The sequence below is a fragment of the Protopterus annectens genome, chromosome 4.part0, assembly GCF_019279795.1.
Source record: "Protopterus annectens isolate FY-2018-M chromosome 4.part0, PAN1.0, whole genome shotgun sequence".
NCBI classification, from domain to species: Eukaryota; Metazoa; Chordata; order Ceratodontiformes; family Protopteridae; genus Protopterus; species Protopterus annectens.
The window spans coordinates 1,094,030,460-1,094,054,997 of record NC_056733.1 but is presented as its reverse complement, the minus strand read 5'-3'; the positions used below and the strand labels follow the sequence as shown (position 1 = coordinate 1,094,054,997).

At 39.2% G+C, this 24,538-nt stretch overlaps 1 protein-coding gene across 13 annotated transcripts in view; it reads right to left on the bottom strand.

Annotated features, from left to right (window-relative positions):
* LOC122799766 (protocadherin beta-15-like) overlaps positions 1-24,538 on the bottom strand; it is an 886,413-nt gene that overhangs the window by 227,884 nt on the left and 633,991 nt on the right. The window contains exon 1 of one of the 13 annotated variants that reach the window (XM_044069050.1): positions 7,309-9,795. The exons of the other annotated variants lie outside the window; for them this stretch is intronic. Within the exon in view, the coding sequence (XP_043924985.1) occupies positions 7,309-9,708 (2,400 nt within the window). The 5' untranslated portion in view covers positions 9,709-9,795. Of the gene's footprint in view, positions 1-7,308; positions 9,796-24,538 lie in introns of those variants that run through there. 13 annotated transcript variants of the gene reach the window in all.

Below are 24,538 nucleotides of genomic sequence, written 5' to 3'. Positions count from 1 at the left end.
ACCTAGCCACAGCCACTGAAACATTATTAAAAGGGCTTACTATATCAGAAAACAGACTAGTGGCCATGAAATTACATATGCATAAATATGACCCCTAGTTTATAGGACCTTAAAACAACATAGCCAATAGGACTGGAGTATAAAGTTAAAAATAAATAAATAAATAAAATAATATTCAGCACAATGAGTACACAAAGTGAAACATACAAAAAGCACTGAAGTAAATGTATTCACAATTAGCACAACTCTAAACAGGAAGCTAATGGATTTAAATGTCTCATGTAATGCCACAGCAACTGCATAAAGTGGAGTTTTGCATAAAAACTAAGGATTGGCCACATCAGATTCAGAAGATTTCTACACCTAAGCCATAGGCATTCTCAGCTGTAAGGACATCCTAATCTTAGCAAAATGCACCGCTCTCTTATCATCCTGTAGGTATTACAAATAATACCACAAACAGGCAGAAAGCAGTGACAGACCTCACAGATCTTCTTTTTTTTCTTTCTCTCTTTCTTTCTCCTTTGGTGACCGAGTTAGTCCCACTAGGCTATCAGCTTCTTTTCAGGGGAGACTCGATAAACCATAGTCTTAGCTCAATTGACTGTCATTATGGTATCTTGTTCTCTCCATTCATCAGTGCTTGGCAGATGTATCCCCTTGAACAGCTAACACAAGGAGGCATTACCTTTCTAATTTGATTATACATTTGTGTTGCCATACATAAGTTGAACAAGGTCTATGTTTGATTCTTGTAAGTGTGGCAGAGGATTATTCCAAGACATAATTATAGGTAGTCACAGTCACATCTGTGTCTTGATAAGAGCCATGTTGCACAGAAATTTCTGAAGCAACTAACCTCAGGTTGGGAGATGACATAATGGTTAATGCATTTACTTCACAAATACAGGCTACAAGGTTTGTTCTCATCTTTGAGAGAAATTGCCAAGGCTTATAATGGCCCACAAAAGCAGCTAGCCTAACACTTACCTATGAACCTATTTTATGTTACTGTCTTAAGACTATTAACTGCACAGATAAGATGTTTCTGCAGGTCTTTGTATACTGTGCTGGGAAGTAGTTTCCAACAAACACAGAAGAATTTCACCATTTGTAAAATGCTGTAAGGGCCTCTCTAAACAGTATTAGTCAGGAATATCTAGACAGCTGTGGGATTTGTTTATGTGCTGCACCTTTGCAAAGCAAAAAAATAATCACAGTTAATTTTAATTGTCTTCTACTACTAATTTCTCACTATTGCATCAGTGATAGGTAACATACCGAGTAATATGAACATGTTCTGTCTTACTGTATCACTAAATATGACCTAAATCTGTTATATGTTTATATTGTATACCACAAACATGGCACACCTTCCCATTAAATGTAGTGGTTGCTGTCATCACATGATGACAGTTACTGATACCATTTATACTTATTTGCACAGACTGGGACTACTGCTTTACTGACTCTGCATGCCCTAGGACTATACCATACCCATGAAGATTGAGAAATCATAACTGCAACAATTACGACTTCCCTGTCAGTATTGTGTGCTGTTGGATTACACTATACCTACAAATGTTACTGAAACATACTTGCAAAAGTACTATATATTGTCATCTTCAATCAGTTGTAAACCTCTTGATTCACTAACAGCTCTAATCCCTCTTTGACACAGAACACTGCCAAAAAATAACTCTTCATCTCACACATCAAGCAGCATATATAACTATGTCTGCCACTGGACAGAGCTCTAGGACACAACACATGCATTGGGTCTCAGTGCGGTTTTAAAAAGGGGGGAGGGTCCTGTTGACCTATATGTTTGTGCACTAGATACTCCACCAGTGCGCCAGCCACTCTAATATAACCTCAATTACAACTCCCACTTAAACACTAACAAACCATTTTTGGCACTATATTGGCCAATCAGTTACCACAGTGTCACTTCAAGTTTAGTCAAATACTATTAATTATGGTTACTAGGATGCAAACTATACCTCTCTCATATAAGTTCAAATAAGACCAAATAGTTGAAAATATCACCGTTCTCCAAAGTGTCCCAGGGCAAAGCAATACAGAATATCCAAATGAAAACCACTGACCTGTTATCATATTAATGTTAGTACTACAAAAATGTAGTTAATTGAGATATGACTTCTTTATTTTACCAGCTTAACAACAGTTAGGCTTTGTTTGGAATAGGTTCTGATTATACACATTTTTTTGTTCCTGTTATGTGTCTCTGAATCAGGACTAGCCTGAAGTATCCAGCCTCACTATATGTTTTAACACAGGCTAGATAATTCAAGTACTTACATCTTAGTACAATCTATATAGCATACTAGAGGACATATATGTCAGGAGTTTGTTTATAAGTGTGATAAAATTTAAATTAATGGTGTGGGTTATGAGATATTTAGAAAGTACACGTTTTTAAAATATAAATAGAGTATGTGTCCTCTGGTTGAGATAATTTAAATTTAAATATAGAAATTCTGGAGCAAACAATGCTTGTTGAGATATTAACAATTTGTTATTATATTGTATTTATAAGTATTGTAGCCTAACTATTGGAGTTCAACCAATGAACGTGGATATTTCAGTTTTTTGTTTGACTGAGGTACACACAGACATTATTATCTATTAGATATAAATCATTTGCATCTTCTACAAGTTCAGCATAATAGTTTCAGGGTTTGTGAGATCTTCTAGAAATCAACATTGAGGTAGGATTTTTGCTATATACAATTTTCATGACATTCGAAATTTGGTTAAGTCTGATTTTATGTTTTAACATTCATATCATGAGATATGAGAGTTTCATAGTTCAAACAGGGTTTATATAACACAATAGTTTTTTGAAAGTAGATTTTTAGAGCTTGTGGTGTTTTAAACAGTTAGAGTTTAGTTTATTTTTTATTTTTGATTAATAATATGTACTATGTTTTTTATAAGGCTTATAAACATATGTGCATCATTGTACATAAAGTCAAGGTCTTTTAGCAGAAAATGTTAACGTAAGTCACAACAAGAGTTACAATGGGTAGAGTAGGCTCGAAACATGAGCTAAGAATGTTTCATTAGTTGCTCAAGAGGGTCACCATAAGTATATGAGACACTAGTGCTTAGTATTTAATAAAAAGAGGTATCCAGACAAACGCGAGCCATCACACTGTTTTATGTGTAGTTTGAATCAATATTAACATCCGCTAGAATAAGCAGCTGTTCGCAGCGCTATTATGATCATAATGTATAACAGTATAGGGTGTCTACAACTATCCATTTATAGGTAAGACACTCAATAAGTAATACGATGAGCTTTACCGAGTGACATTGTTAGAATGCTTTACTAGCATGCATTCAGCACGGTCCCAGTGCAATGTTTTGAAAGGCTGTTCACGGAAGCTTTTATTGACATCGTTTTTTAACAAGTCAGGTATTACAAATAGTATACTATTCCTGCTTTACTATAGTGATTACTTTGAGGTGAATTGTTTATATTATACCTATTTAAGGTGTTCTTGAACATCAATATTTTTAGAACTAGATTTTAGACAAGTGAACAATTGTTGGTTTTTCGACAATGCAATTTGGATTACAAAGTTTAGTACATCTGAATGCCTCTAGTGCTACGAACAGCAACCACACCTACACTTAATTGCAAGATTCCTTGGGGAATGATTGAGTCTAAATTTTTTAATTGTTAGAGAGTTGTTATTGGATGTTGCTTACTATTTAAATTCAGAAGTTTTGGTTGTATAAATGTGATCTGAAGAAGCGTGCCATGAGCACGCGAAAGCGCTTATCCTTCTGTTTTTATGCTGTCTACTGAATAAAAGAAGATTGTGCTCTCACTTCTCGTGGTGTGTCCTGAGGTTTTCATTTGGATAAGTTCAAATAAGCATTAAGTAGGATTTGTTTACCCTAATTCTATTAGAAAACATTGGAAGAACTGCCAACTTTCTTAGTAATTTTAATAGTATATATACCACAATCACTATGTAAATTGCACATCCAACTTATGTCCAATTTATGTAATATACTTATCTAGAAGTACAAAAAAAATTTTTTGTTGTATAAAAATCAGGTTCTCATCCCTTAGTGGTTGTATTCCATATCCAATATTTAATCTAATTTCTGGCAAAAAATTTAACTGTTGAAATTACACAAGATTCAGGAGCCATTGCTCTAAAATGCATTTAAATAACTGCAAGAAGTACATTAAACAAAATACATCTTCAAAAAACTGGCTTGTTCCTGCCAGAAAGGCATACCCACAGTCACTGTGACATGCTTAAAGCCAATCAGTTCACATAATACCATTAACCACACACAAGGCACCATTCGTAGGAACCACAGGGTGGTGAAGTTGTATTACTACATAACAACTATTTAATGTGAATTAGTCCTAGCTAATTTCCATACTATTGATGTTGTACTATTATATTGCTTGACCTTATTATTTTGAAATCATTATCTTGAGTGACTTCAACACTGACTGGTAGATATCCATTGAAGACTTGAGTCATCCTTCTCTCTAGATGTGTGATTTCTGCCAGGTCAACAGACTTACCACTAGTGCAAAAAAAAAAAAAAAATCTGGTGAAGGCAGCAACCCTGATTGGGTTTATCTATCTTGTCCAAAAATATAAATCAAGTTGGCAGTTTGTCTGGTATTACAATTAATCATCTTCCTACAGTTAGTATTTGAAGCCATAAATTTCATAGGACTCAGGAGATCATAACCACATTGAACTACTCTTCAGTCAGCTTGATGATGTCACTCTTGTAAAATCATTCATAAAACCATATCCATAACTAGAGTCAAAAATACCGTCATTCACCCTGCTTTACAACATAGACCATGCATACTAATACAGTCTTCATGTTATTTAAGGAATACAAACCTAGCTCACTTACTTTGAATTTATAGAGCTTGCAGCTTGAGCCATCTTTTATCCAGTCACTACTCTAATAAATAGGTCCATCAAGGAAGGAGTCATATCTTCTAGAAGCAATCATTTATTTTTCCTCTACACAAGGGAGGTCCCCAACTTTACTCAATAAAGTTTGCCCCATTGCATTATCACACTTACTTCTAAATGTTTTGAAAAATTAGTACATCACTAGCTAACAGAACACTGTTCCAACATTCATATTTTTTGTCCCAAGCATGTCACGGTTACTTTTGTCCTGGATATATCCAAGTATATATCCATGGCAAACTTGACAGTAGTAAATTTACGGGCCTTATCCTCCTTGAATTCTTAAAAGTCTACAGTATTCTGTCTTGCTTAAGACTTTTGCAGGTCCTTGGTAATTTCAGCTTCCCTCTAAGTGCAATCATATTATTTCTGATTCTTTGAACAATTGAACTCAGCCCTTCCAGTGAAATAACATAATCTTTTTTCCTCCTCCACTCAATACAGGCATACCTGAAGGCTCTCACTTTAAACAACTTCTAGTCTCTTTTCATTAGAATAACATGCACAAACCACATAGAAACCATACATTTATTCAGTATATAAATGGGTTCACTACTGCTTGTCAGAAAATTCACTTCAATCCATTAGTTCCAATGTGCAGGAGTGTCAGCAGGTGCATCACCCTCCCTCTAAATCTGCATAAGCAACATAAACTGTAACCTCACTGTCTCAAAAAAGCAAATACACACCTTTCTTCCATAAACCAGGTCTCATTCCCTAAACAACAATCCCAGCTTAATCTACTGTGGAAACAGGAATTGTCTAAAAAACATGGTACTACTTACAGCATTTTATTCCTCTTCAACTGGGAAAGTAACATCTGCAAAACAATTTTTTGCCTTATCATCCAACCAAAATATAACTTGCATATAAAGAATTATAAGACTAAACCAATAAGAAACTTGGCAATTTATACAATGCCAAAAATATCCTCACATAAATAATTAATAACATACTACTCTCTCTAATGTACTCTGTCTATCTCTTAAGATGTTTATAATTTTGTAACAGAATATCCAGATTTGTGCAGATGACCATGGTAGAACCCCTCACTGCCAATAATATTACCCCAAACTGGCCGGAATTCATTAATCAGCCTGTATAAACTCACAAAATTATCTATAAACCCAACTGTTCTTCCTTATTGCAAACTAATACTTGAAGAAACTTTATTTTATAACCTTAAAGTTTGAGACGGTTGTTATTTTGCAATTCATAAGTCAAGAAAAAAATAAATAAAAAAGAACAAACGTAGTTACTCATTTGTGATCATCACTGGCAAACTATGAAAAAGCTCATGTTCAGTCTGAGTTGAAACCCCAATACTCTTTCTTTCAAAACATCTTCATATGGATGGCTTCAATGAAATTGGTCCTAAAGTTATGGAACATTTTCACTTGACACCCCTGTCCCACTATTCCTTATCCTAAACATATTTCACTCCCTCACATTTGATGACTTATCATAGACTGCCATTATTTCAAAATTTTTAATGCGTTTATGCACATTGAGCGTTATTCTGCATATCAGTTATGCTCAGTTGTGTGCAAATGAAATGCAAATATCTCCATATTTGTTCTCTGGTAAAAAAAGGATGCTTCTCTTTTCATCGTCAGTAGTACACTGAAATTAATATGAGCAATTTGAGTGCATTTAGAATAATTATGGAATACCAAAGGCAATTCACAGATGGGCACCCCAGGCTAAAATACAATAAATAAACAAGCAGATTCATGTTTAACAAGAAATAACTATGAACAAAATAATAAGAAAATGACAAAACTTTAAAAGACGAAGTTGAGCTACTGGAAGTTGATGACTTGAATTCCAGCTACTGCATGTTATATAACCCTGCAAACCATGGTTTAAAACCATTATTACAGCCACATTTTCAGTGCAACTCGACCTTATTATGGCTGCAGACATTAATCATTCCTTAAATAAACTGTCGAGAATTAAAAAGGAAACAATTGCATTTTAATGATTATTAGTGGAAATGCACATATAAAAATAAACGGCCTTCCGACACGTTTATGGCCAAAGTGGTAACATGAAAAACAGAATCAAGATTTTGCCAAAACCAGGGAAAAAAGCCAAGCTTTTATGTTGAAACATGCTGCCTGCAAAGTGAGTTTATATTTTACAGTTTCTCGATTGTAAATGTATTAAGAGATTACTGCAATCCTATCACTTAACCCAGTTTAAAACCTCAAAATAATCATTACTGTGGGTAATCATACAGCATTCCAGCTACTACACGAGTTTGTAAACAGGCACTTGTTAATGCGATGGCATTATTCTAACCTGAAAAGCATACCTCATTTCTGTTGTTAAAGTCAATCAGCATGGGATGGTGTTCATTTCCAGAATTACCATTTGCCCTGTTAGGATCTTGATGACTTAGGCTCCCAGCTAACGGGTCGATCTTGGTGTGGACTTCCTGAAAGTAACCTTGACGAATAGTTCCTCTAGCGAGCGAATCCAAGTAGCTAGTTCTGAAACCCAAAATATTTGAACCATGTATGTTTTGAGATATGACACTGGAATGTTTTGATTTCTTTATTTTGTAGGCTCTGAGTGTCAGCAACAGTATTATAGATGCCAGAAACAAGAATGTAACAACCGCTAAAGAAATTATTAAATAAATTGTTAAACTGGAGTCAAACTCATTCACCTTTCCTTCCTCTGCACTTTCTAAACGGTGGCTTGAAAAGGTTTCTGCTGCTAAAATTTTCACAGTTGCTGTTGTAGAAAGTGAGGGCTGCCCATTATCTTTAACAACTACTATCAGTGTATGTCTGGTATTGTCTCTCTCTGTCATCTTCCGAATTGTCCTTATTTCCCCGGTGTGCAATCCTACTGAAAAAAGACTCTGATCTGAAACCTTCTGAAGGTGAAAAGAAAGCCAGGCGTTTTGTCCCGAATCTGCATCAACAGCAACGACCTTGCTGACAAGATAGCCCACATCTGCATTATTTGGCACAATCTCTGCAGAAAAAGAGCTGTCTTTTGGTGAGGGGTGTAGCAGAGTGGGGGCGTTATCATTTTGGTCAATAATATATAACGTCACTGTAGTATTACTACTTAATGCTGGAGTACCAGAATCCCGAGCTTGAACAAGAAATGTAAAGTTTTGAAACTGCTCATAATCAAAAGGTCTGACTGCATGTGTATTGCCATTGTCTGAATTAATTGAAATAAAATGAGATATTGGGAAACCTTTAACCATTTCTTCAATAAGTGAATAGGATACCTGTGCGTTCTCAGCAGAATCCTTATCAGTTGCCATAACAGATCCAATAAGAGCTCCAGGTTTGTTGTTCTCTGATACCTGCATGGTGTACAATGTCTTACTGAAGACCGGGGGGTTGTCATTAATATCAGAAATCTGTACCTGTATAACTGCTGTTGAAGAAAGTGGAGGAGACCCATCATCAACTGCTGTGACAGTGATGTTGTATTCTGATACCTTCTCACGGTCAAGTTGGCCGCCGGTTACTAAACGATAAAAGTTCTTGAAAGACGGTATTAATTTGAAAGGTTTTTGGTTATTGGTAAAACAGATGGTGTCTCCCTTACCCCCATTGTCTCTATCTTTGACATTTAAAAGCGCTACAACTGTCTGAGGAGAAGAATCCTCCGGTAGGGGACTTCTTACAGAGGTTAAAATAATCTCTGGTGCATTGTCATTCACATCAACAATTTCAACTACAACCTTACAATATGACATAAGTCCGGCACCGTCTCTGGCTTGCACTTCCATCTGATAAATGCTCATATCCTCAAAATCAAGTGGTCCTGCTACAGTTATGTCCCCAGTTTTGCTATCTAACTTGAAAACACGACTGATTGCCTCTGAAATGCGTGAGAAGGCATAAGTGATGTCACCATTAGGTCCATCATCCAGGTCTGTAGCGGTCACTTTTAGAGCCACATAATTTATTGCATTCTTTTCAAAAAGCTTCACCCTATAAACGGATTGATTAAAAACTGGTGCGTTATCGTTGATGTCCAGCACAGATACCAGGACTTGAGCAGTTGCAGTTCTCCGAGGTTCACCGCCATCCACTGCACTCAGTTGTAATGACAGTTTTCGTGTTTTTTCATAATCTAATTGCTTCACAAGTATAATTTCAGGACCTTTGTTCTGGTCGGTTCCATCGTGAACATCCAAACGAAAATGTTCATTGGCGCTAATCTGATAGTTTTGTACAGCATTGGTACCCACGTCCAAATCTCGGGCACTTTCTAGAAGAAATTTAGTACCTGGAACTGCATTCTCTGACAGTGTGATAGGTATCACCTTTTGTGGAAAAGTCGGAGAATTGTCATTCACATCTAAAATTTCTACCTCTGCACGATAAAGTTGTAAGGGATTTTCAATTACCAACTGGAAGTACAGCAAACAGTGATCCGTGTGTCCACATATACCCTCTCTGTCTATCCTTTCATTTACTAATAATACTCCGGTCTTGGTATTTACCTGAAAGTACTGCTGGGCGCCCTCACAAACAATACGCGCCCCTCCATTAGATAACAGTCCAAGGTTCAGTCTCAGGTCATTGGTGATATTGGAGACCACAGACCCTTTGTGAAGCTCTTCTGGAATTGAATATCGTAATGTAGAATCAACTGTGCTGCATAATATGAGAAGTAGAAGAAAATAAATATATTGCCTTTTTGGCGTCAGGTGTGCGCATAAATCCGGGACGTCCATTAGAGAAATAAGGGCTGCCTAACAATTTAAGTTCTAATTTAAGTAATAATCCTGGCTGGTTTTTCAGCTAGTTGAATATGTGCTCTTCAGAACATCCCCTACATAAATGCATGGATACCAGCCGAACAGGAGTATTTATTTCTTCAAAGACCTACGCTTACAGCTCAGGAATAAAATGTACAGACCAACAGCGACACCAAGTGACAGATAGATGAATTAACACTTCTTACAATGAACAGTAGTAGTAATTTCCCTGAGGTAGATGTAAACTTGTGAAATAAAAGGTTTAGGAAGATAAATTATTGTAAATCATACAAGACAAGCTAAATTTTGCTCTGAACGCATATATTGCAAATACAGGCTTTGTTGCCATGATAAAACATCCCTGCATTTGACAAAGTCGAAGAGAGATAACCAAGGAAGGACATTCTACAGGATTAACCTTTGGCATCCGATTGCAACTTTTTTATTGAAGTATTGGAGCACAAGAGCAAAGCTCATGAGGTAAATCTAGGTACCCATGTCTACAGCACATAATAGAGGGCCCTGATTGGAGAACCGACCGTAATACTTTTAGTGCACGGTGCCATGCACTACCAGTTAAACGTACGCAAACGAAAGAGAGAGCACTGGCCGTTAAACATATACCCCTCAACTTCCTTATTTAAGAATTTTGGAGAAATTTAAAAAATATATATGCATTGGAGGAGAGGGAAGGATCGTAACTGCGGAATTTCTTAGACAGCTTTTAAAAGCTGTTAGACATTTCTTTCTAAGCGTGTATCTACTTTTAAAAGCTGTTTTACCTTCGGTCTTTGTTAATACCTAGTGAGATACTCGATCTAAGCAGCGTTTAGGGTGCCTTTTAGAAAGTTTTTTTCTGTAACTCTAAGCACTGTTATTGAAAATAAAGCAAGTGACAAGTCCTATCTACAACATAAATCACAAGTAATTTTCATTACAGCACTTTATAAACTACAAATTGGTTTTAAAGCTATGTTTCAATTTAGAAAGTTTGCTATATTAATTATTATTATTATTATTATTATTATTATTATGGTGCAGATTTTCGTTGTTAGTTGGCTGCAGTTGCCTTTTGCACTGTGGATCATAGGTACTGATCTGCATATGTGAAAGGGTGAAAACAATGGCACCGACAGTCTAACAGTAGACCACTGGTAACAGCTGTCTCCTAGAATATATTATGCAGCAGACCATTTTCTGCATTAAGTGGAGAATAACCTAAAGCAAAACTTCAGAAGATACTAAAAAGTGTAATGAGGTGTGACTTTTAAGGGCTGCAGTACCAGTCAAACATACGCAAAGGAAAGAGAGAGCAGGCTGTTAAACATATACCCCTCAACTTCCTTATTTAAGAATTCTGGAGAAATTAAAAAAAAAAAATGTGTGTGGGAGGAGAGGGAAGGATCGTAATTGTGGAAAGTTTTTTTTTATTTGTTTTCTTATTTTAATATTGATCTAATCCACTGAAAAAATCAAAACATTTAGGAGGGATAGGGCAAATATATATGGGTGCTCCACTAAACTAAACAGTACAAGTACTGTTGCAAGAGCAGACATTTCATACGTGATTATCTGATCTTAACAGAACTTCAGACTATGACCTGATAAAAAACATTATTTATTTATTTTTATTTTACATTTATTGACCAGGATAGTCCGATTGGATATATGTCCATTTTCAGCAGAGTCCCGGGGAGAAAAGCTCCAGATAACACAGACAGAACATAACAGATATGAGTCAAACATATTTACAAAGCCCTCTAGTAGGTACTCACAATATACACTATGTAATAGTATATGAAAACAACTGGTTGCAGCAAGCTATTATGAGCAAGAGATGCGTACAATATTAATTTAAGTAAGGCATTGAATAAGTAGTGATTAATCAGGGTTAGTACAGGGGCAAAGCCAGTGCTCTTTAAAATACTGTTTGAGGCCTTTTTTGAAGAGACTTAAAGAAGGTGTGAGGGTAAGGTTAGATGGAAGTGTATTCCAGGTTTTACCAACAATGTTGGCAAACAGGGAGTCGCCGGCTGAGTTAATGGCTTTGTGGGTTTGGACTAACAGTTTATTGGATAATCGTAGTTGCCTTGAATTACTGTATGGCTTTATGATATTTTTGATGGAGTATTTTCAGGGTGGTAGAGAATTTTATGTGCTACTATAAGCTGATTGAACAGAAGTAGGCTAGGCAGTTCTAGCCACCCAAGAAGACTGAGGTTTTGACAGTGATGTGTCCTATATGTTAAACTTATGGCAAATCTGGCAATATGGTTGTAACAGTGAGTGAGCTTACTAAGTTCAGTTTTGCTCAAATTAGAGAGTATGGAGGAGGCATATAGAAGGGTAGAGAGCAGGTGCGAGCGGGCGATTGCAGTCCTAGCTAATGGAGTTAGAAAAGATTTGCTTCTATATAATGAGCCACGCTTCTTATTAATGGTTGTTATAGTTTTATTGATATGCAGATCAAATTTGAGATTATTGTCCACTGTTACAACTAAAAGCTTTGTATGATCATCTGGAGAGATAGAGGTACCATTGTTGGATGTTATGGAGAAGGAAAATGGGGTGGATCTACTGGTGTGGGTAAAGAGGAGCAGTTTAGTTTTGTTGGGATTTAACAACAGATGGTGATTAGAGAGCCAATTTTCAACTGTGTTGAATGTGTTTTGTGTTAAGGTTTGCAGGTCTAAAGGGGAGGAGGCCATACAGATCAGGGTAGAATCATCTGCATATTGAATGCAGGTTGCATCAGGGATGGCAGTATGAAGATTGTTAATGAAGATAGATAAGAGTAGAGGACCTAGAATAGAGCCCTGAGGGACACCAAGGGTGAGGACCTAGAATAGAGCCCTGAGGGACACCAAGGGTGAGGACCTAGAATAGAGTCCTGAGGAACACCAAGGGTGAGGACCTAGAATAGAGCCCTGAGGAACACCAAGGGTGAGGACCTAGAATATAGCCCTGAGGGACAGTTTGCTCAGCCATAATACAGCCTGTTGTCTGCCATTCAGATTGGATAGTAACCACTGAATAGCATGGTTATCTATGAAGATGGATTTTAGGGAATGGATGAGTAATTTGTGGTTGACCATATTAAAGGCCTTCGACAGGTCTAGAAATAGGGCTGAAGATAGCCTGTTGTTGTTCCTATTTTGGAATATGGTATTTGTAAAAGAAAGGAGGGCAGAGGTAGTGCTGTGATGTGGCCTAAAGCCATGCTGAGAGTTGGCAAGCAGACCGTTCTGAATGAGATAGTCCATAAGCTGCTTATGAATGCACTTCTCCATTAATTTGGCTAGTGGTGAGAGAATGGCAACGGGTCTGTAGTTGGACAGTTCTGTTGAACTTCCACCTTTGTGGAGTGGGATAACATGAGATATTTTCCAGATTGAGGGGATAGTGCCATCAGTTAATGTTCTATTGATTAGGATAGAGATGGGGAATGCCATGGCATCGGCAGCTTTTTGTAGTACTCAGAAGGAAGGAGGTCAGTAGAAAGGGTGGTGGGTTTTAGTTTTTTGATAAGGGATTAGATAAAAGTGGTAGAGACAGGTTAGAAGTTAAAGGGTGATGAGAATTGGGTGTGTTAGTGGTAGAGTTAAAGTGGGTGGGAGTAAGTTAGTTAGGTAAGGACTGAATAGTTTCAGTGAAAAAGTTATTAAAGGCAGTGGCAACAGTTTCTGATGATTTATGGGTGTAGTTTGATAGGGTTGGGGTAGTAGATGGTCCTGGATGAAGAAGTTGGTTAATACCTGCCTAAAACATTTGGGGATTGTTTTGGTGTTTAAATTGGATGTTCTGGTAGTAGTTTTTTTTGTCTAGCAAAATGAGTTTTTTTGTATCATTTCTAAGTTGACGATATCTCAATTGGTCGAGGGGGGCTTTAGTTGTTCACCATTTGGTCCAGGCTATATTTCTAAGTTTTATTTTTATCTTAGTTTCTTTTGTGAGCCATGGAGCAGTATCAGATTTAGTCTTTATAGTACATGCAGGAGCATGGGAGTCAAGGATGCTCAGGAATTTATTGTTAAAGAAAGTTATGGCTTCATCTAGTGATAGTTTTTTAGGATTGACCAGCTGACCGATTTAAGTTCATTTAGGAAGTTAGTAGGATGGACGCTTTTATTATTTCTGATGGTTTTGTAGGTAGTCTTGTGGTGGGTTTCTACCTTATGCTTAATAATATAAGTTAATGAATGATCACTTAGGTCATCGGGTAGAGTCTCAGCTGTATACAAGCTTGGGTGGCTATTGATAAGTACCCAGTCTAAGATACTTTCCCTGTTGGTGGGTTTACTAATCCTAGTGGGAGAGATTTTTTTGTGTGAACCCAAACAGATTTATATGGGTGACAGGGGATTCAGCTGAGCAGGTGCACCAGTCGGTGTTAAAGTCACCAACAATGGTTTCTTTGGGGTAGGAAGTGGGTAACTATTGGAGGATATCTTCCAGAGTGCTTATTTTATTGCCTGGGGGAATGTAGACACAGACAATATTTATACTATTATTGTTAATTTGCAGTTTGGTAATGAGGATTTCTGTGGTATTAAATGGGGATGGTTGAACTGGATCTCTATTAACACAATGTATTTTTGTAAAGAACTGCTTTCCCACCTCTCTTCTTAGTTGTTAATAATAATAATTTAATTCATTACAAACTATTTAAAAATACCTTCCACTTACATCTTCACATTATAATGCAAAGATTCTCACATGCATACCATTGTGGCAGTTTACCTTCAAACCATTTTGTTTTCTACTAACATCTTAACATCCACTATTCTCTGCCAATAATAGTTTTGTTCTCTGCCACTTCTGTTATTTCCACCTTATCACCATTTATTTTTCTGTCAGTTCACTCCAACTCATCTAGTACTGCATATTTTTATGACCAGTACATTTACAGAAAAAAAACTTCTCTGTATGTGCAGCCTCCTACCCTCCCCTCTCTGTATACCATATCCATATCTACTTGTTTCTCTTCTACATTTTACTGTCATTGCCTTCCTAGGCCCCAGAAACTTTGCCTCATCCTTTTTATGGGCAGAAATTATAACCATGCCCTTGTTTTCACAGATCTAACAAATATGCACCTTGAGACAAAGTAATTTTGGATGTTCATACAACCTGCATGCATGCAACATAAACAGGGCATGTTGGACAGATATGCTTCTCAGAAACAGACTCCCTATCCATGAGAACCAGACTTCCTCCCTATCCCTATTTAAGTGCAACTTGGACTAATAGATAGGTAATCTGAAATTCACCCCTGGTCTGGCTACTATGTCTCTGATGGACAGAGGCAGCCAGTAAATCACACCATATAAATCAAATATAAATCAAATTTGTGGGACACATTTGGTTACATGGCTAGGCTTTTAAGCCTAGTATACACCTATGAACTTATAACCCTAACTAATATACCATATACTTTGAAGTAATTCTGAACCTCATTAGTAATAGCTTTATGGTTGCACTGGACAAAAATCATCCCTGTCCATCTTCCCAAAAGAAAATATTTGGCAAATTCAACATTTGGACATTTTCCATTCTCTATGTCACATTAGCTTACTAATTCCTAGACTATGCATTGACTATATTAAGCTTAATTTAAGAAGCTACTAGTTAAGTATCATCTGAAGCAAATATTCCATACCCACCAAATTAATGTCATCATTCTTCAGCCATGTTATCTATATATGACCAATATATCATTCTATGCTGTAGTATCCTTTATATGTCCGCACTGTTCCCACAACAGCTTTTGCCCGAATAATCTTTCAAATCAAAATATGCACAGGATTTTCACTTATACAAATGAACGCACTGAAGTCCTTCATGTAAAACCCCAATGTATCCATCAAAGACTCCTCCCATTTTTTTGCATATCTCATTTGACAGTTCTTCTACTTTCTGGTACTAAGAATGTTCTTACTGGGAGAAGCAACTTGATCTGCCAGAATGTAATTCACTATACCTATAGGTTCATAGGTTCATAGGTAGATACTAGGCTATCTGCCCTAGGGCATTTATAAGCCTAACCAGAGCGTATTTGGCTTCCGCCTCCCCATTAGATTAGCCTACTGTGCCTCTGTAAAGTAGGTCACAGAAGGTACCCTTTTAAGATTAGTTTACTGTGCCTCTGTCTAGCAGGGACACAGAAGAGATCCCAGGGGTGAATTTGCGATTTCCCATCCACGCGTCCAGATTTCGCTTGAAGAGGGTCAGCGAGGGGCTATGTCTAACATGAATTGGGATTCTATTCCAGAGTGAGGGGAGCCTCTGGGAAATGAATCTGTCCCTCCAGTATGTCCTATTTATTTTTGTGCTGTGGTTTAGATCCCTGGAGTGTGTAGCTCTAAGGGACTTGGATTTTTTGAGGTGGAGCATGTCCATTAATTCTGGGTTTGACATGGCTTTGTACATCAGGCATAGATCGCCTCTGAGTAGACAGTAAGCAACTGAGTAGAGCTGGAGTTTCTTTAGTCGAGCTGCATAGGACATCTGTTTGTAGCCCATGATCCTCTTGGTGAGGTACTTTTGGGGTCTCTCCAGTTGCTGCAGGTGTCAGGTAAGGTACATCCCAAAAGGGGCATTGTATTCAATTATGGGCCTGATGAGTGGCAAGTAGAGGGGCACAATGACCTCTCTTGATCTAGATGCGAACCCTTTCATGATAAGGTGGGCTATATAGAAGGTCTTTCTAACCACTCTGGCAACGTGATTATCAAATGAGAGATTACTATCTACGTTGGTCCCCAAATCTCTAATTACTTCTTCCAGATTTTAATGGATTACCACCTATGTGGTAATTTGTGGGCACCTTGTTTTTCCCAAAGGGGATGACTATGCACTTTTTAGCATTTAGCTTGAGGCCGTGGCTCTGGCACCAAGCATCCGTCTCTGTGAGACCCTTTTGGAGGATGCTTGTGTCAGCTGGAGATTCAATTATGGCCCCCAGTTTGCAGTCATCTGCGAACTTTGTCAGCCATAATCCCCCCGTGTTAGCCTGAACCTCAGAGAAGTATATACCGAACAAGAGAGGTCCCAGAACTGAGCCCTGTGGGACGCCACATGTAACTGGTTTGGATTTGGACATGGTACCTGCGATTCTGTCCATGTAGGCTCTATCTCTGAGCCAGTTTGCAACCCATCTTGTGATATAGGGGTTGTTTTTTAAGCTGGTAAGCTTATTTATGATGCCCGAATGGGGTATTGTGTTGAAGGCTTTTGAGAGGTCCAGGTAGGCTGTGTGGACTACCTTGCCCTCATCTATGGCTTTGGTAACTGTTTCAAAGAAATCAACTAGGTTTAAGAGGCAAGATCTGCCTTTAACAAAGCCAAATTGGGTAGGGTCCAGTGTCTGGAGGCTCCCAATGTCTTTGTTTATGAGTTCCATGATAATACGCTCCATAGCTTTACAGACCAGACTAGTTAGACGTATGGGGCAATAGTTTCCGGGGTCCGCTGTGGCACCACCTTTGTGGAGTGGGACCACTGTAGCTGTACACCATTCTTTGGGTACATATCCTGTAGTAAGGCTAAGTTTGAACAGTGACTTAATGTGAGGGTTCAGTTCTTCTTGGAGCTCATGTAAGACACAGCCTGGGACACCGTCCGGTCCCATAGATGCTGTGTTTTTTGCTTTGGAGAGGGCAGCTTTCACCTGTGCATCTGTGATGTCAGGGAGGTTACATTCAGTTGGGATAGGCATTTGCTCCTTGGGGGGGAAGGGGGGGGGAGTTTGTGCTGAATCTGTCTGCCAGGATGTTGGCTATGTCTGTAGGTTCGGTATATTTTATACCGTTATGCAACAATTCAGAGCATATCTGGGAGTTTCCGCCCATGTTCCTGACATAACTAAAGAAGGCCTTGTGATTATCTTTAGTGTCTAAGGCAATTTTTCTTTCAAAACTGGCCTTTGATGATTTTATGAGGGATCGAAGTTTCTTGCTAATACTGATCAGAGATGCCTTATGCCTTCCCTTTTTGGGATTTTGCTCTGTCATGTAGTAGCTTCCTCCTTCTGTTGTATAGTTTATTTACGGCCAGGGTCCACCAGACCGGTCTCCTGTTTTTGGAGGAGTGAGTCTTGGTTTTATATGGGATAGCACGATCCATGCATTCCTGCAGGTGCTCATAGAATGCATTTGTAAAGGATTCTGCGGATTGGGCTGTATTATCCTCTGGCCCAGGGGCTTTGAAGGATTCCACCTCAGTCTTGAGAAGTGCAAAGTTGGCTTTTGAGAAATTCTTTACAGTGATTTCCTTGGCTGGGGGTGGGGATGGGGTATGGATGTCCAGGGAAATTTGTTTATGGTCTGATCTTACCAAAGAGGGGTTTACCTCTAGTGTGGAACATAGAGTCCCCATGCTGGTGATGGCCAGGTCCAATATGTTGTTCCCTCTTGTGGGAGTGGTGACCAGTTGTTCCATTGCGTTAGAGTTTATAAATTCAAGGAACTGTTGGGCGAGGGTGTTTGGGCTTGAGTAGTTTTCCCAGTCAATGGTTGGGTAGTTGAAGTCACCCAATAACATAGTGTTTGGAGAGACCTTCATATTCTCCAGTGTTCTCAGGAATGCCAAGTGGGGTTCCTGTAATAGGGAGGGTGTTCTGTAGCAGGCTACAAACTGAAAGGCAGTTTTGCCCGCTGTTAGTTGCACGTGGATGGTTTCCGATGCTTTGTGCAGTGCCACTAACCTGGAGGTGTAAGTATTTATTATTTATTTATTTATTTGCAGTTGTTTAACCAGGATAGTCCATTGGGCCTAAAGAACCTGTTTTCAATGGAGTCCTGGGGAGAAAAGCTCCACATACAGATAATGCAAAGATTATAGTCCACATACAGATTATACAAAGGTTATGTTACACACATAGTTTACATGAGAAATTAAAGAAAAACATTGTAAGATTGCAGGGTACAAATAAGGAGTTATATGCTAGAAGCCAGCATGAATTTGCTGGTTAGGTTTTGAGAAAAAGGAAAATAGGTATCTTTGATGAATATAGATACTCCCTCTCCTTTTGTGCTTTGGTCCGAGTTTTGGGGCCGAAACGCATGGTATGAGTTATAACCTTGTAGTGCTGGGGTGCTCTCAGGAACCTTGAACCAGGTTTCTGTTACTGCACAGACATCGATTTTCTCCATACTGAGGAGAGCCTCGAGTGCATGCATCTTGAGGTTTATACTTCTGGCATTGAGTAGCATTACCTTTAGTTTTTTTATCCTTGGGTTGTCTATGGAGGTGGTTTGTCCTTTGAGCCTTGCCTAAAAAAGGCACTATGGGGGTGGCAAGAGCCTCGGCCAGTTTGCAAAAGCCTAAGGGGGATAGGTGCAAGCCATCCCTAGCGAAGCAACGTGGCTTGTCGAACATGTCATCCCAGGCTGATAGACACTGGATCCCCTTTGAATGACACCAATACTTTGCCTATGCCTTTTTCTTATACAAGTACATCTGGTTTAAACAAAATAAGGAATGTGGGAATTTAAAAACATTTTCTAAGACAAGTCAGATCCTAGAACTGATTATAAAGTGCAGGGTGCAATTTCTTTGTTGAAAAAAAAGTATTTTGTTCAGGTTCAGGCTCCTAGGTGGCAAGACATTTCCCTGTGGTACAGTTGATTAGGGACATATGGCTAAAATGGCATTCATTTGCAGGCACGTGGTTGTTGCAATTTCCCTGTAGGCAAAGGGAGGCATGCAGTACCATACCCACATCTTCAATTGCCAAATGCATGGGAGAAAATAATGTATGTGACCCCAAGACACCAAGAGACAGCAGGCAGCATGGCAGGCATCTGCAGCATGTGCCGACTGGACATATCAGAGGCAGTAAAATACAATGCATAATGGGAAGTGCATTTATTATTGGACCATTATCTCCTTCAAACATTCTAAGGAACATAGTCTAAAATGGATAATGGACCACAAGCATGACTAGTGTAGCATGCAGGATGTCCTTCATGCTGGAACACACTTCTATATCTTCTGATTACATAAGTACATACCGTACCCCAAGGATAACACATATTATGTCCCCTGCACACATGCACTTGTTTATTGAAGCTGTGGACAGGGCACTACATGCTTCTGTTTGCCTACAGGAAATCTGCAACAGCCATATGTCTCTGTAGTTGAATGCCATTTCAGCCATGTGTCCAAATGTACCACAGGGAAATATCTCACTGCCTAGGAGCCTGAACCCATTTTTTCATGCTATCTCAAAGTTTTTTTTTTATATTATTTCAGACACTTTGAGGTGCAAAGTTCCCCAAGTGGGGGATTACTTTGTTTTAGAATGGAATACCTATAAAGTTAATTAATATGTCCTTTACATCAACTACTGTATTTTTTTTCTGAAGGAAGATGTTGAAACAGTGCAACAAGCAAGCTGGCATTCAATAAGGTGATGCTCAGTGAGTTCAATTAGACCCTTGGGTGCTTTGAGCAATTCTAGTCCCATGCTACAGTTGCTGTCTTCTACAATGACTGTTGTACCCCTGTAGCTGACAGTGCAGTCTCAGTTAAATCAGCTCAATAACCCAACCTAGAATTTGAGACCGTTTACAGTTAAGCTGGTAATGCAAGATCTGATCCACAGTTTCTATTTTCAAAATGACTTGGAACAACAAGGGAAAAAGGGTTAAAAGGCTTAATGCAATTGACTTTGATAACAGTCAGCAAAGGTAAACAATATAGTTAACAGAAAATGGTTAGACATAGCATTTACAGCATCTACATTGTCTACAGCCAGAATAATATACAGAGCAGTGGGTATGTGTTCAAAAACTGATGACAATTATCTATCTATACCACAAAAATGGGTTTTGCAGGGTTTAAAGCCCTCTTCACTCCCCACACCCCCGTATTTATATATATTACCTCCAGGGTCATACAACTGCAGAGAAAAGAAAAAACTACCAGACTCAGTGAATCAGTGCTAGAGCAGAAACACAGTCATCTACAAATATTGCAGTACAACATGATAGTGACCATTGCAGTCCACACATACTCTGCTGGACTCACTTCCGTAATAACTCCTATAATAAGAAAAGTCACTATCAGATGCTTTCTGCAGATTTATACACTTTTCTATCAAATGAGTTTTCAGTCAAATTAATTTTCAGTGAAATTCATTTTCAGTCAAATGGAATCAACTATATGAGTTTCAGTGATAGGAACATGGTTTACAATCAAAATGTGGAAATGCAGTTCGACGAAAATGGATTGGTTGAACGTGTATTCTACCAATGCCCGTAATGTCAAACTGAAACTATACAGCTTCATATTAGCAAAAGTGAGTGCACATTTGCTAATATGCAGTTAACATTATGAAATTAAATTGCAGTACAGTGCAGATCAGGGAATGTTCCCTTTTCTACACTGTAGTGTGATCTCAGAGTTGGTATAGGTTCATAGGTTTGTAGGTTGGTACTAGGCTATTGGTTCTAGGGCCTGTACAAGCCTAGCCATAACAATTCCCTGTCTATTTCTTCCCACACTATTTACTTCCCTGGACCCCTGTCTAGCAGGGTGACTGACGTGATCCCCGGGGTGAATTTCCTTTCTCCCATTCAATCGCCAAGATTTCTTTTGAAGAGGGCCAAAGAGGTGATTTGCTTGACATGTATGGGCAGACTATTCCAGAGTCTGGGGAGTCTCTGGGTCAGCAACCTATCCCTGCAGCATGTTTTGTTTATTGTGATGACAAGGTTTAGATCCCTGGAGTGTGTGGCTCTGATGGATTGGGATTTCTTTAAGTGTAGCATGTCAAACAGCTCTGGGTTTGACATGGCCATGTATGTTAAGCAGATATCGCCTCTAAGTAGACGATATGCAAAAGAGAATAGCTGGAGTTTTTTAAGGCGGTCAGCATAGGGCATCTGCTTTAGGCCTGTGTTTCTTTTAGTGAGGTATTTCTGTGGCCTTTCCAGCTGTTGCAGATGTCTTGAGAGGTACATACCAAATGAGGCACTGTATTCTATAATAGGTCTAATGAGGGATGAGTACAGTGGGACAATGACCTACTTTTTTCTAGATGAAAAGCCCTTAGTGATGAGGTGTGCCACATAGAAGGATTTCCTGACTGCTGTGGTGATGTGGTTATCAAAGGTGAGACCACTGTCCACCTGTGTCCCTACGTCTCTTATCACACTTTCGGTGTTTAGTGTACTGCCACCTATGTGGTAATTCATAGGTACATGTTTTTTCCCAAAGGGGATAACTATACATTTCTTGGCATTGAGCTTGAGCCCATGGCTCTGGCACCAACCACCTGTTTCTGTAAGGCCCTTTTGTAGAGTATCCACATAATTTGGGGATTCAATAATGGCTCCCAGTTTGCAGTCATCTGCAAACTTTGTTAGCCAGAGTCACTTAGTGTTGGCCTGTACTTCAGAGAAGTAGATGCCAAACAAGAGTGGTCCCAAGACTGAACCCTGAGGTACTCCACTTGTCACTTGTCTGGAGCTGGATTTGGAGTCATTTACTCTTACAGTGTGGGTTCTGTCAGTAAGCCAGCTGGCAACCCATCGAGTGAAGTAGGAATTAATAGGTTCATAGGTAGGTACTAGGCTATCAGCCCTAGGGCCCATACAAGCCTAGCCAAGAAAATTTTTTCCTGTGCCCCTGTTGAGCAGAGTCACAGAAGTGATCCCCGGGGTGAATTTCCCATTTCCCATCCAATCATCAAGATTTTTCTTGAAGAGTGCTAATGAGGAGCTCTGTTTGACATAGATAGGTAGTCTGTTCCAGAGAATGGGAAGTCTCTGGGACAGGAATCTATCCCTCCAGCATGTTCTGTTTATTGTGGTGGCAAGGTTTAGGTCCCGGATTTCTTTAAGTGGAGCATGTCCAACAGCTCTGGGTTTGACATAGCTTTGTATGTTAGGCAGAGATCGCCCCTGAGTAGGTGATATGCGATGGAGTAAAGCTGTAGTTTTTTGAGACGGTCTGCACAGGGCATCTGCTTGAGGCCAGTAATCCTCTTTGTGAGGTATTTCTGTGGTCTTTCCAGTTGTTGTAGATGTCTTGTGAGGTACATACCAAAATGGGCATTGTACTCTATAATGGATCTAATGAGTGATGAGTAGAGGGGAACAATGACCTCTTTTTTTCTGGATGAGAACCCTTTTGTGATGAGATGAGCCACATAGAAGGATTTTCTGACCACTGTGGCGATGTGATTATCAAAGGAGAGACTACTGTCCACCTGTGTCCCAAGGTCTCATCACATTTTTGGCATTAAGTAGACTACCAGCTATGTTGTAGTTCATGGGTACAGAGTTTTTACCAAAGGGGATGACAATACACTTTTTGGCATTGAGCTTCAGGCCATGGCTTTGACACCAGGTATCTGTCTCAGTGAGGCCCTTTTGTAGTTTGTCCACATTGTTAGGAGTTTCGATTATGGCTCCTAGTTTGCAGTCATCTGCAAACTTTGTTAGCCAAAGACCTTCTGTATTGGCCTGCACTTCAGAGAAGTAAATACCAAACAGGAGAGGACACAGGACTGAACCCTGTCGTACTCCACTTGTCACTGGTCTGATGTCGGATTTGGAATCCGCTACTTTCACAGTGTGGGTTTTGTCTGTGAGCCAGTTGGCAACCTATCTTGTGACATAGGGATTTATACAGTTTAGTAAGTTTATCTACAATTCCAGAGTGGGGAATGGTGTCAAAGGCGTTGGTGAGGTCTAGAGAGGCTGTGTGGGCCGCCTTACCCTCATCCACAGCTTTGGAGACTGATTAGAAAAAGATGTCAATCAGGTTCAGGAGACAAGATCGGCCCTTTATGAACCCAAACTCAGTGAGGTCCAGTGTTTGAAAGATGCCAATGTCTTTGTTTAAAAGTTCCATGATAATACGTTCCATGGCCTTGCAGATCAGGCTCGTCAGACTGATGGGGTAGTAGTTCCCGGGATCCAAGGTGGATCCCCCCTTGTGGAGTGGGATAACTGTAGCCATGCGCCACTCAGTGGACACAAAGCCTGAGGTGAGGGTATGATTAAACATGACACTTAGGTGAGGTGCCATTTCATTTTGTAGTTCATGTAGTATACAGCCCGGGATGCTATCTGGTCCCATGGATGCTGTATTTTTAGCTTTGGAGAGTGCATTTTTTACCTGTGTGGCTGTTATTACTGGAATTTGGCAATCTTCTGGTATTGAGATGGGCCATTTAGGGTGTGAGAGGGGGGTGACATTGGCACTGAATCGATCTGCCAGGATATTGGCAATATCCTTCGGATCAGTATATTTAACACCATTCTGTTGTAGCTCAGAGCAGATCTGAGCATTGCCATTTAGATTCTTGACATAGTTATAGAATGCCTTATGGATGTCTTTGGAATCTTTGGCAATTTTATTTTCGTAACCAGATTTGGAGGATTTTGTGAGGGATCTCAGCTTCTTACTGAGGCTGATAAGGGAGTTTTTTGCATCCTGGGATTTTCCTCTTTTTTGCAACAGTTTCTTCCTTTTGTTGTAAAGTTTGTTTATGAAAAGGACCACCAGATTGGCTTCCTTTTTTTGGAGGAGAGCATCTTGGTTCTATTTGGGATGGCATGATTCATGCATGAGTGAATGTGCTCGTACAGTGCCTTAGTGTAGGACTCAGCAGTCGAACTTTCAGTTCCCGTCTGCATGCGTGTCATGAAGTTTGTCACTTCTGACTTAAGTAACATGAAGCTAGCTTTGGAGAAGTTTTTTATGAAGGTTTCCTTACTGGTGGGTTGGGGTGGGATGTGGATGTTAAGGGTGATTAGCTTATGGTCTGACCTGACCAACGAGGGGGTGACCA